Source organism: Xenopus tropicalis, chromosome 3 (genome assembly GCF_000004195.4).
Source record: "Xenopus tropicalis strain Nigerian chromosome 3, UCB_Xtro_10.0, whole genome shotgun sequence".
Lineage (NCBI taxonomy): Eukaryota > Metazoa > Chordata > Amphibia > Anura > Pipidae > Xenopus > Xenopus tropicalis.
The window spans coordinates 39,776,029-39,790,257 of record NC_030679.2 but is presented as its reverse complement, the minus strand read 5'-3'; the positions used below and the strand labels follow the sequence as shown (position 1 = coordinate 39,790,257).

The window sequence follows — 14,229 nt, the reverse complement described above, 5'->3', positions numbered from 1 at the left end:
AGGTAAGAAATATGTTGACTTAAAGTGAATCTCTATAAAACATTAAGCAAAAATTCAATTGGTACCTTAATCCTACAGAATAAAAATACAGTAACTCTACACATCCCCTTTTAAAAAAAACCTGTAAAACCTTTGAAGTGCCAAAAATAAAATAAAAATTTAGAAGGCTTTCCAAATAGAACCTTTGCTTAGGCCCAGACTGGGAGTCAAAATTCGCCCTGCAATTTCAAGTACACAAAGGCCCTAACAACCCCTCACCAGCCCAATAAATAGCGACTTCCACATCTTACAGCAGCCCCTTTGGCATTTGCCAGAATCCAAATTGCTAAGGGCTGTAAACCAATCCCTTGGCCTAGTTCCATTAGTAAGCTTCAGGCCTCTTCTAGAATGAACTTGAGCAAAATATATATTTACTAAACTCCATGACACATGTTCAAGTAAATGGGATACTCTTAGAAGATGCTATGTAACAAAAGGCGTTTAAATAATCACTAAGAGCAAGCACCTCCCTCCCTGCAGGAGAAACCAAAGTGCTGTGAAGGGCTTTCCACTGGCGTCTTTGTTTGCCGGTGCAAACCCTTTTCGGAGCGGGTACCCGCCCACAATAGCAGCGATCTATAAAGGGTGAGTAACTTGCTCTGTGGGTTCTTGCCCTAAGGGTGACTTTAATCCCCCAGGATAACATAGGAACCCTGCAGGGAAGCAGGTCTGTTTTAATTATCTTTGTTGTAAGACAAGGGGCCAGTGAATGAGCCAATAATATGTCCCTGCAGCTTCATCCTTCTTGGTTTCATAAAAAATTTCATCATAACCTTAACAAGCAAGTTTTCAGTAAAAGTCACCAAAAAAATAAATGATGCTTGATACATATATAACTCAGCCAGAATACACATTAAACATTTTAAATGAATAACCACACAAAAAAAAAATCAACAACACATTTGAATCTGTAAATTTTCAAGAGTGGTTCTGTTTCCAAATTGAAAATCAGGGAATTTTTTTCACACTGATTTTTTTTTTTTTTTTTTTTACTTTATCTGTTTTGGATGTGTGTTTTTTTTTTGTGAACCACTGACCCATGTCTCTTTATTGCAAGGTGAGCATGCTCTTAGAAATTCAGCTGGTAAATCAATAAAACAAAAACATTACATTGGATGATTTTTAAATGTATAAACAGTTAGAAATTCAACAATATTGCCTAGCGTTCTATAACACAAGTTCACCATATTGTAAAAACTATAATACAAGTGTGCTGTACAACAGGGGAACAAAAACTCTATTCAAAGGAACCTGTATGAAATTTCGATGCCCTTTTAGCGAATTGATGACGTGTGTATGGATAGAACTGGGGAGGGAAAAAACTTTTCAATAAATAAAATGTAAGGCCTTGGTTATTTGAATTCATTGACCCTGTTGGACAAGCAGCTACCATTGGGGAGGACCAATCAGTCAGCTGGGGGTTAGTCTGGTTAAAGTCTGTTCATTGGTTGTTCATAGTGTGGCTACAGATGAACCTATCCTTATTGTTACTATATCGTTATGCATAATAACCATAGAAAGGGGATTGCTAAGAATAAAGGGTGGAATATTATGAAGGCTACCCTAGGTAACCTAGGCTTTTGTTTTTTTAATTTGGTGGTTGCCACTAAGAATTATCAACTGTAAAACACAGAAATGCTGATGGCTTTATCTAAAAGGGAGTAGAATCCATGCAAGCTCGCAACTGACATGTGCTTTGCATGATTTAACTGCACACAATGGTTAGGTAAAATAAACAAAATAAGTAGATTTCTATCTAAGGCACTCCACAGGAAGTCAGTATTACAGGCCAGATTGATGAATACGTAATGCTCGGTGCAAGACCTTTATTGCAATGGGCCTCTGGCTACCAAATGGACTCTCTAAATCCCCAAGTATTTTCTTATATGTGTTACCTTTAATAAGTCTTATTATACACAATGCTAGATATAAATTCAGTGGGGAATTTAGCTCTGCACTTTATGAAGGATTCAGCAAAATCTTAACTGTTGAGCCCAACCAAATCTGAATCCTCAAAATCATGCAACTTTTTTTAAGCTCTGAACTGTTAAAAGTGACAATTTTCTTCAGATTGTTGTATTTGTACATAGGCAAATTAACACTTGGATTCTGTTCTGATAAATCTGTTAGTTTGCTCAAAGCATTTTTTTTTGGATTCGGTACATCCCTAATCACTACTACCTTCTCGCAATGCAGCTGCAAAATAATCTAGAAAATCAAGGTTAAAAAAGTATTATAACAAATTTCTAAAAGACATTAAGTATAATAAAGGTCTGTTGTTCCAAACATTTATGGGTATTAATGGTCTATAACATATACAGAAATGTGTTCATTGAAAATAAAGTTTTGCAAACTGCACGGAACTATATTTTTCAGTTGGCCATTAATATCCCCTGCCTGCTGTACTGGCAGCTGAAGAAGAATTTCAGCACTCTGCTGAATGAATGTTCAGTATGTTTACATGTTAAAAAGTCAGTAAAAAGAAAACAAACAACTGAGATATAGTCAAAGTTCTAAGAAGAAAGCTGTACATGTTATTGTGAGAAGTGTTACACTGAGCTTATTTAGCTTTGGGCTCCATCTTCACTCTGGGTATTTATAGTTGACACTAACAAATTCTTTCAGTCCCGTCCCACATTTGGTACAAAAATAAAACATTTTAGGGCATCTAGATAATGGTAGTCTTAGTACACAGAAAGGAGAGATTTATGTACAAAATTATACATTTCAAGAAAACATCTGTACATAATATATAAATTCTTCCCCCCGCCCCCACCCTACATAGAAAGTATATAAGTGAGCACTTCAATGGATGTACTGAGATGTTGTAACTCAACTCACACAGAAATATTAGAGCAGAAATCGGCAATGTTTGGCATTCCAACTCCCATTAACCAGCAGAGACGGTGTACATCCAGCGATGGAGTGTCTATGTGTGCTTGGAATTGCAGCTGGCATGCCAAATGTTGCAAAACCCTGGTTAATGTCCTTTCTTAAAATGAAGGCATGTTTGATTTGTATTAGACTGAGGGTTTATTTACTGTGCATTTAACTTGGGAGCTCCATGACTAGGGAAAACCAAGAAAAATGGCAATTCTTTCTTAACTCAAACAAGAAGGGGAACCACCATCTTTCTGTTCATATGCCAGAATGGTGGCGTGTAATGGCTTCTTTAACCTAAACAAATGTGATTCCTGCAGCTGGTTGAAGTCCAATTACATGTCAAAGAGACATTTATGTCAAGTTATAACAAAGCAGGTGTTTTTTGGCATCTTTTTTCATTTTCCAAAGAAGCATTTGCTATCTATCCCCCAACCTACAGCTCATAGGGATATTAGAAGCAATTACAACATGCATGCACACCACCTCCCTGCTACATACAGAGTAGCACTTTGTTCATTACACAGGACAGTACTTTATGCAAGATATCATAATTGAACATGCAATGGAATTGTTGAAAAGAACCCTACTCTAACTAGTGCCTTTATAATTAGTACCTAGAGATTTTAGAGGAAAGCCCTGAACGAGTCCTGTATTATTACAAGGCACTGGCTGCATCATACAGGATGGTCAAACTAAGAGCTAATCAAATCAGTATTTTTTTAGCACTGATGAAGAGTGGCACAATAAAGAATTTAGATATCAGAAATAGGCTGGTACAAAGCAGGCATTGATGGAATGTGAAGTTAACACCTGTAATATATAGAACCAGTCACTATAAAACAATCCACCCTTAAAAAAAGGAAACTATGGTATTAATTCATTGGTGGTGCAATATATTTATTGAAATGAAAAAGAAAGGCCTAATCAAGGTGCGATGCATATGTCGTAGTCCACTAACCTCAAACTTCAGGTCATGGTTTCTCTTTACCCAAAACTGCACCAGCCCAATGCACCGCAAAAGGAAACAATTTGTAATTATTTTCTTGATGAAATGTTTTGCCTATAAAATATTCCATTTGTTTCCTACGACAGCAATAGCATGTAACATTGTTTCTGCCTGGTGCAGGATCAAACGCTAGTTGCTAGATAAAGGCACTAGTTATAGTAAGGATCTTTTAACCCTTCTTGTCCCGGGCTTGGTGGTTATTCTGCAGTAATTTTACTCTTTGCATGTATGTCTTTGATCTTGCGGCTCTACAAACCCATAAAAAAGGTAAAAAGTTTAAAGGGTATTTTGAACTGAAAATGATCATTGCCATCCACATATTTCACTCTCATTGCCATTCAGGCTGGGCCCAACGCTGAAGGCATCCCCAGTTTGGAAACAGCTGCAATAAAGGAACGTATGTTCTACAACTATGTTTTACAACTATGAAATACATGTAGTGTGGAAGTCAATGGAATACCTTCTATCAAAATGACTGATTTTGGATCTGTAAGCTCCAACATACATGGAACAGTGCTGCCTAAACAGCTTTGCCATAAAGCAGTTTCTAAGAAGGCATTGGATTGCTTAAATACAGTTGCTACTTTAAATGGTCTGAGAGCAGGAAGAATGAAGACCTTCCGACAGGGTAACATACAGAATTCAGCAGAGGCACAAACCTAGGTGAAGACATTGCCTTTCATACTGCAACTCAAAATGAATATAAGGAACACAAAAACTGAACCATTCTGCTTTAAATCATCTAGCTGCAGAGCAAAGGATACAATTACTAATATGAAATGTTACCTCTGCCACTCCAAATCGTTAAACAAGATAATGCTCCTTCAGCAGTTCAGCTGAAAACTCAAATAGTTCCAACAGGGCCTAAGCGGGCTCACTTAGAGTTACTGTTTTGACATGAGTAATTTATTAAAAAAGTTCAATTCTAACCGCTACATAAAACAAAAACCTAGGAACTGAAAAATAATTTCGAAATAGCGGAACATATATGGGACAGCGTGTCAGTGACTAAAGGGTGCTCACTGCAAACACACTTTAGTTGCTGGGTGTCTGTTAGCTACGGTGGAACAGAGCTTAATTCTATTTTTTTTTAAAGAAATCCCCCTATGCATTTTAAATACCTTCAAAAAATATTCTGTCTACATTCTTAACCATGTTAAAAAAAAAAAAAAAAAAAAAAGGAAAGTCTCTTGCCTTTGGCATTTATAGAAAATTGTCACAATCCATACAATATAGTTTAAACAGTCTTGTGTATATTCTTCTTGTGCTATGGCGGGGGCCAAACAAAAGCAAACTAAGGAACACAAATCAGGCTCATTTGGACCCCCCTTGCTTATTTTTCCTTTTTCTTTTCTCATTGTGGTAAAAAGTCAACACTCTAAAATGTATTTCCTATATATACAGTCACATTGGAAACTTTCATCTCCTCCATGAGCGAGATTCGTCTTCATCTTCGTCTTCATCTTCATCATCATGAAGAAAAGGGTCTGACGTCTCCGCTTCCTATAAATAAATAGTTGGATCAGGGAAAAATCTTTCCAAAGTTCATTATAATGTTGTTATTTGGTATGTGGCACACCCATCATTTCAAAGGGGTCCTTCAATCAAAAAAAGCTGTTTTGCAATAAAATATTCTAAGCAACTTTCCAGTATACATTTTTTAATGGGACCTGTCCCCCACACATTAAAAGCAAGTCACTCATATATTGCCCCCCACCCCCCTCCATATGCCTAAGGCATGCATGGAGGTGGGGCAGGCAATTAAGTTAACTTTCTATTCAGTACTTCCTAGACATCGCCTAGATGGCAAATGAAGAAGTTTTGGGGTGATATAAAGCTTGCCTTAATAAGAGTGTACACAAAATGGCGCCTGTAAATTCCAAGACTGAAGGAAATAAATATTAAATAATTTACATAGTGTTTCGCTAATTTTGCTAAACTAACATGATAGAAAATGATTCCATTTCTTAATGGGGTGGCTCACCTTTAAGTTAACGTTTAGTATGTTATAGAATTGCCAATTCTAATCAACTTTTGCTCTGTGAGAATACAGTTTTGTTATTGTTACATTTTTCTGTTCTGGTCCTCCCCTAATCATATACCAGTCTCATTTAAACCACTCCCTGGTTGCTAGGGTAATATGGATCTTAGCAACCATATAGCTGCTGAACAAAAGGTTAAATAGCTAAACTACAAAAAATAAAAAATGAAGACCAATTGCAAATTCTTTTAGAATATTACACTTTATGTCATACTAAAAGTGAACTCACCTGTTAAGGTGACAGGTCCCCTTTTATATGGTTTAAAAGTTATTGGTTAATGTAGCTGTGAGTGAACGCAGTGTTCCTCTCTCTTCCATTCTGAGGGGCACCAGTCCAGGGTAAAAAGTAAGCGATTAAAGTCACTTGGGGTGCCTAACATTTTGGTACCGAAGAACAGGAACAGCACCTCTTGTCTTTGTAGATTAAAATGCCTTTATTGCAACATTTTTTTGGGGGCAAACAACAATAGCAGCAGCTGCTGCTATTGTTGTTTGCCCCAAAAAAAATGTTGCAATGAGTGAACCTCTTCACTTAATTTTTCAGGATTCATTGAGGTCTGGCATGGTGCCAAGAGACTGGCGGATTGCTAATGTGGTGCCGTTATTTAAAAAGGGATCCCGTTCTCAGCCTGAAAACTATAGGCCTGTTAGTCTGACATCAGTAGTAGGAAAACTTTTGGAAGGGGTAATAAGGGATAGGGTACTTGAATACATTGCAGTTCACAATACTATTAGTTTGTGCCAGCATGGTTTTATGCGTAACAGATCTTGCCAGACTAATTTAGTTGCCTTTTATGAGGAGGTGAGTAGGAACCTTGATGCTGGAATGGCAGTTGATGTCATCTACTTGGACTTTGCTAATGCGTTTGATACAGTACCTCACAGAAGGTTAATGATCAAATTAAGGAATATTGGCCTAGAACATAATATTTGTAATTGGATAGAGAACTGGCTGAAGGATAGAGTACAAAGAGTGGTTGTAAATGGAACATTTTCTAATTGGACCAGTGTGGTTAGTGGAGTACCGCAGGGGTCAGTCCTTGGGCCTTTGCTGTTTAACTTGTTTATTAATGACCTGGAGGTGGGCATAGACAGTACTGTTTCTATTTTTGCTGATGACACTAAATTGTGCAAAACTATAAGTTCCATGCAGGATGCTGCCGCTTTGCAGAGCGATTTGACAAAATTAGAAAACTGGGCAGCAAACTGGAAAATGAGGTTCAATGTTGATAAGTGCAAAGTTATGCACTTTGGTAGAAATAATATAAACGCAAACTATCTACTGAATGGTAGTGTGTTGGGGGTTTCCTTAATGGAGAAGGATCTAGGGGTTTTTGTTGATAACAAGTTGTCTAATGCCAGGCAGTGTCATTCTGTGGCTACTAAAGCAAATAAAGTGCTGTCTTGTATAAAAAAGGGCATTGACTCAAGGGATGAGAACATAATTTTGCCCCTTTATAGGTCCCTGGTAAGGCCTCACCTTGAGTATGCAGTGCAGTTTTGGGCTCCAGTCCTTAAGAAGGATATTAATGAGCTGGAGAGAGTGCAGAGACGTGCAACTAAACTGGTTAAGGGGATGGAAGATTTAAACTATGAGGTGAGACTGTCAAGGTTGGGGTTGTTTTCTCTTGAAAAGAGGCGCTTGCGAGGGGACATGATTACTCTGTACAAGTACATTAGAGGGGATTATAGGCAGTTGGGGGATGTTCTTTTTTCCCATAAAAACAATCAGCGCACCAGAGGTCACCCCTTTAGATTAGAGGAAAGGAGCTTCCATTTGAAGCAGCGTAGGTGGTTTTTCACGGTGAGGGCAGTGAGGTTGGGGAATGCCCTTCCTAGAGATGTGGTAATGGCAGATTCTGTTAATGCCTTTAAGAGGGGCCTGGATGAGTTCTTGATCAATCAGAATATCCAAGGCTATTGTGATACTAATATCTACAGTTAGTACTAGTGGTTGTATATATAGTTTATGTATGTGAGTGTATAGATTGGTAGGTGTGGGTTAGGTGTGCTGGGTTTACTTGGATGGGTTGAACTTGATGGACACAGGTCTTTTTTCAACCCTATGTAACTATGTAACTATATGTAACTATGTTCTTCTGTACCTGGATGTGCCGATGGAAAGTGGCCATTGGGGAACCTGCACTACTTCTAACTAATCACAAGGCTTGGTGCTGACTACTACTCTCCATAACATTTTGGTACCCCCAAGTGACTTAGCATTTCCTTCTCCTTTAAAGGGTTGGTTCACCTTTAAGTTAACCTTTAATACATTACAGAATGGCCAGTTCACCTTTCAACTGGTCTTCCATTTTTCTTTATAGTTTTTTGAATTATTTGCAATTCAATTTCCATTTTTCTTTTTATAGTTTTTTTTTTTTAACTATTTGCCTTCTTCTTCCGACTCTTTCCAATCTTCAAAATAGCATCAATGACCCCAGCAGCCAAAAAACTATTGCTCTGTGAGGCTACAATGTTATTGTCACTTTTTATTACATTATTTGTTCAGGTCCTTTCCTATAAACATATCAGTTTCTCATTCAAACCACTTCATGGTTGCTAAGGTAATTCAAACCCTAGCAACCAGGTAACAGCTGAAATCCCAAACTTGAAAAAAAAAAATTTAAATTAGAAAAAAAAAACCCACAAATAAAAAAATGGAGACTAATTAAAAATTCTCTCTCTACTCTTTACCTTTGTTAAAAGTAAACTCAAGGATGAACAACTAAAGTATGCTAATTATTTATTTATTTATTGCAAAAAGCCCTTCTGAACACTTTAGCAATTCATTTTATTTTGCAGTGTAACCAGCTTTTTGTATGGCAGCTCTAATGGGGTTAAATAACTGATGTGTCAGATGTAATAGGGTGTCTCCAGATACTATATTGCACAGTGTTATTATGATTTAGAAAAACACATCTCAACATTAATAGACGAATTTATCAATTCAAGTTTTTAAACTTGTATAAACTCAAATAACTCAAGTTTTGGAGTTAACAAGAAACTAAAAATTTACTAAAAATTTGAGTTTGAGAATATGGCTTGACTTTGCCTATGACAACTCCTATAGAAACTCGCAATCTTTTACATGGCGAATTTAGTTTTTGTGTTTTTTTTGCACTTAATAAATACTAGACATTCAAGCCATAACTCGAATTCAAGCTTTTTAAGCGCAAAAAAAACTTGAATTGAGAAAAAAAAAATCAAACTCAAGACGTTGATAAATTACCCCTTATAATAGTGTTACTAAATATATGTGAAGGGTGTGGCTTAAATAACGAGACAACAATTATACAGCAAGTTTTACCTCCTCCTTGGTCTCGTCCTCTTCAATCTCAGTTGAAATTGAAGGCGTCTTCGGTTTATGCCAAGATACTTGTAACTTTCGACCTTTAAACTTTGAGCCTTGGTTAGCAGCCTGATTTTGAGAAACAAAACAAAATCACTGCAATGGAAGGACTTCCCTTGTCAAATTGGCAAGTCAAATGTTTCACTTCTATGTTGACTGGAAGGTTTATCTCTTATTTAATCTGCAGCCAGCCATAAGCACTCACAGAGTCCTTTTTTTTGGGAACATTTTCTTTGGTATCAGGCTCTCTTTCAGGGCGCCTTCAGGTTTGGAGCTTGAGTCTGCTCAGTTCTCTCCCCTCTCCTGCTCCCCACTCCCATAAGAATGCATAAGAACTCACTCCCCCCTTAGAAATGTGTGATCTGAGCTTCTAACAGCTATAACTACAGCAGGAAGCTACCAAGACCAAGCTAAAAATGGAAGCTGCGATCAGAGGGAGCTTCTAGGGCTCTTTACTCAGGTATGATAAAGCTTTCTGCAGAATAAATATATTGTTCTAGGTGGCACTAATGTGGTGAATCTATTGGCAGTAAAATGCCAAAATGACCTTCCTTCTCCTTTAAGTGATGTATAATTGTCACTTATCACAGCACTGTCACTTACCTAAGCTTTATCATGCAAACAAAAACTTACATTTTCAGCTTCTTGCCTTGTCTTGAATGTTAAAATAACACTTGGTGGGAATTCTTCTTCTTTTAAATCTTCAACATCTCCAAATTTCTACAAAGCAAAATAAATAAATAAATGTCAAATTTTTCTTAAGGTTGGATTCTAAAAATGTAATGAAATCTTATCAGCACATAATTAGCCACCTTTTTATTAAGGGGCAAGTGAAATTAGAAAAGCCACCGTCAAAATGAAATCTATACAAAATAACTACTGACTACTAATTCAATATTATGTATCAGGATAATCCTTGAATTTTGAAGAAATTGCTTCACTACTTGGAAATAATGAAAGGATCACACACTAATGTTGCACTTACAGCAAAATGCTGGAGTAACTCCTCTTTCTCTTTGTCGTAGAATCCAACAACAGAAATTGTCTTTGGCCGATGATCCACAACCATGTGACTTAAGGAACCTCTCCCCCTTGTCCCATGCCCCCTTCCTCTACCTCTGCTTTGGCCAGGTAACGTCTTCCCTCTGCTTGGAGGAAGGATTCCTAGGCGAGCAGCCTTTATCAAACATTCAGGGGAAAGGAATCATAAGTCAAAAAGTTACTTAAGAGACTCCAACAGATGCTATTTCATGTCACTTTAAAAGGAACAACCTTTAATTATTTTTTCAAAATCCCTTTAACTTTAAACAGTGCAGTTCTTTTATAACACAGAGATGTAATTTCCCATATCACATATCTATGATAGTATGAGGACTCTATCCTAATCTAAATGAACATATACTAGTCATGTATTCTGAGCCAATACAGAGTTTGCTAGGAACCAAAAAAATGTGCATACTACTCATCACTGACAGCAGAATGTGGCCCAACAGAACAAACTCCAAAATCTGTCTGTAGTGGTGCAATGAAGTCATGTTAGTATAAACAGGATGGGAAGGCAGGAAGATTTAAACAATACACAAGTTTCATTCAATACTACTTTAACGCTCTGACATTTTCTGAAATTCAGGTTGCTATTGGGCAATTCTGCTGGTAGTCAAAGGGTTAGAAATGCAGCACAGTATGTGAAGATCAGCCCCAAATTAGATTTTTTTTTCCCTTAACCTCATCATTATAACAAGTATGATAATTGATTAATGAGGCAAACCCTGTATATTGTGCACTTGCTTTTTATGGTTCCATACCTCCACTTGTAACAGACTGAGCTTTTTCCTTAGCTCTGTTGTGTCTTCTCCTGAGGACAATCGCTTGTGGAAGTCCATTTCTGCATCTAATAATTCCTTCTGTGCCTAAAAGAGAGAGTAAAAAAAAAAAAAAGTTATGCAGAGTTCCTTTAGCTGTATTAGGCTTTGACTAGAAAAATGCAGTCTTATTGTGCCACCTGGGGGTCAGAGCAATGTTATAAATGCAAAAATGAAAAGTCAAGCTTTACAACAAGCTTTACAACAGTGGTTCTCAACCTTCCTAATGCTGCGACCCCTTAATACAGTTCCTCATGTTGCGGTGACCCCCAACCATAAAATTATTCCTAGGACCATCGGAAATGTGTTTTCCGATGGTCTTAGGCAACCCCTGTGGAAGGGGACCCAAAGGGGTCCTGACCCACAGGTTTAGAACCGCTGATTTACATCATTAAAAAGCCTTTTTGCTTTTCCCTCTTAAAGATTATAAAACAGGTTTAGAGATAATACCAAAGTCTTTAAAATGATATTATCCCCATTTGTTCAACATAAAGTTAAATAGATACGGCTTGTGCTGAACATACATTTTGCTCATTGTATCAATTCCACTAAATAGCATAATCTGGGAAACTGATGCTAGCCCAAGTTTAAGGTAGATACTTCCATAACCAGTGCACAGATAATCTCCCTGCATAATGGACTCCTGCTAACAAAACAGTCACAACAAAGGCGGAAGGGAGGGAGGGGGTATGTGCACTGGTAATCTAATTATCTGCCTTGCAATGAATAAACATAGGGGGTTATGTAATAAAGAGACTAAGTTTGCCCAGGAGCAGAAACCCATAGCAACCAATCAGGAGACAGAATTTACTGGTCATCTGTTTAAAAGCAAACATCTTATTGGTTGCTATAGATTACTGCAACTTGGCAAACTTAGTATTTTTATTTTCTGTTTAGTTTAACAAGTAACAAAATCCCCTGCAAGGCTGGGACATCCGAGTAGTTAAAATAATTAAACTAGAGTGAAATAGAGCTGTAACTACTTTTCACTAGGGTAGCTCTCCCAGTACTGAGGCCTGAACTGGCATTCCTGCCTCAGTCAGCTCTTCTAGTAAGGGGGAGAGTAAAGTCAACCCCACAGAACGCCAAGTCACTGGTTCTTAACTACCTTCCAAGAGGAAGTACACTAACTCTTTAATGCCCGTGTCCCCCTGAAATGAAGGACATGGCAGGTTTTGTTTTTTTATTGCAAATGTAATTATGTGCGTTGGGACGTGCATTTGTTTGGTCTCAGAACAGCACACATAGTTGGTAACCTTGGTTCTGGTTACACGCTGTTAACTTATGGCTCCATTTTTGCAACAGAAATATTTTACCAATACTTGTCCCATTTAAAATAAACTATTACATAATAATGATTTGCAAAAACAAGTGCCAAACCAAAGCACTATAGAAACTGATGAATGGTAGGAATAGCCTCTGGCAGTACCAAATGCCCACCACCATTAAAGGATAAGTAGATAGCATTCTGAATAACAAAAGCAGCTTTTACAGATTCCAGAGGTCTGTTTTCCAAAAGCTGCAAAAAAAACCCCAAAAAGCATTCTATACAAATATTTCTTAGACTGGATAATTGTCTTGCATGACAGCAACACACACCTCTGTCTTGGACTTCAATTTTGATGGAGCAGACAGTGTTTTCAGTTCATCTTTAACCTGAGATATTTTTTCATCAAGTGTCTTCAGTGTTTTCATGATCTCAGTCCTCTCTTCTGCTTTCATAGACTTGTTTTTTTCAAGGCGAGAAATCAACATCTATAGAAGAACAACTGTTTATTTAACATGAGCTGGTGTACAAATTAATGAAGTCTCTGCGGTGGTACTGTATCGCCATCTCCTGGCAACTACTATGCAGAAATAAAAAAAAGGATGGCTTCTTACTGATAATATATGACCTGCATACCACAAGTGCATACAAACTAAGTTGTAAAATGTGGGAATGGAAAATTGAGGTTAGACTGTGTATCAGTTAAAAAAACAAAACAAAATATTGCTATGCTTTACAAATTCTTTAAAAGACCACTTAAGGGCCACTGATAAAAACAGTTTATTTGCTAATGGCTTTGTGTATTTATTAAACCCCACTGCTGATCAAAGAGGTAAAACTATTACTGTTCAATTACAGGTAATCAGCCGGGCTTTAGCAGATATCGCAATAATACAGTATGGCAGTTCTCTTTGAACCAAACTTACCTTCTGACATTCAATTTGCTTTTCTAACATCTCCTGCTTTTTTTTCCTCATGTCTTGCTGCAATTTCAGTGCTTCCTGGGCAATGAAGGAAAATGAAAAAGTCAGAATATACAAGCTGACAAACCAGTTCTAGTTACCAGTTGTTAAATGCTAGTACATATAGTGCTTTTTGACTAAAACTGTTCCACGATGGACTCAAACTGCTTACAATATTACTGATATGGTGGATAAAGGTTGTAATGAAAGTTTATTTAATTTTACAACATTCTGATACGCATTTTCAAGAAATTTTAAGTTACTTTCAAATATAGCTACTATTAAAAATCCATCCTTTGCTATTCTCTGAACTGCTGGTTCTGACTATGCTTATCATTAAAACAATGTAGCAGTTCTCAGCTCCCCTCCAAGCACAAATCCAATTCCCACATTACATTACATTACATAGTTACATTGGTAATTTGGGTTGAAGGAAAAAAAAAAAAAAAAAAAAAGAAGACCCCTCCCAAATGAACCCCAGTGCACATATATACACAAACCTATACAGACATATCTATACACTCAATCTATACCAATTGTAGATATTAGTATCACAATAGCCTTGGATACAATGCTTGTTCAAGAACTCATCCAGGCCCCTCTTAAAGGCATTAACTGAATCTGCCATTACAACATCACTAGGAAGGACATTCCCCAAACTCACTGCCCTCACCGTGAAAAACCACCTACGCTGCGTAGCTACAAAAGTTTAATTCTAAATGGGTGGCCTCTGGTGCGTTGATCTCTTCTATGGGAAAAAAGATCCCCAGCTATCTGTTTATAATGCCCTTGTATTGAGTAAACATGGCCCTTTGCAAGT

The 14,229-nt window shown here is 37.3% G+C and overlaps 1 protein-coding gene across 1 annotated transcript in view; it reads right to left on the bottom strand.

Annotated features, from left to right (window-relative positions):
- Positions 1 to 1,053: 1,053 nt before the first annotated feature.
- The window catches only part of rbm27 (RNA binding motif protein 27), a 44,008-nt gene continuing 30,832 nt past the window's right edge, over positions 1,054 to 14,229 (bottom strand). The window contains exons 15-21 of the mRNA XM_002935266.5: positions 13,374 to 13,448; positions 12,780 to 12,935; positions 11,124 to 11,228; positions 10,304 to 10,495; positions 9,952 to 10,038; positions 9,277 to 9,387; positions 1,054 to 5,431 (exon numbers count right to left, since the gene is read on the bottom strand). Of these exons, the coding sequence (XP_002935312.3) occupies positions 5,348 to 5,431; positions 9,277 to 9,387; positions 9,952 to 10,038; positions 10,304 to 10,495; positions 11,124 to 11,228; positions 12,780 to 12,935; positions 13,374 to 13,448 (810 nt within the window). The 3' untranslated portion in view covers positions 1,054 to 5,347. The remainder of the gene's footprint in view (positions 5,432 to 9,276; positions 9,388 to 9,951; positions 10,039 to 10,303; positions 10,496 to 11,123; positions 11,229 to 12,779; positions 12,936 to 13,373; positions 13,449 to 14,229) is intronic.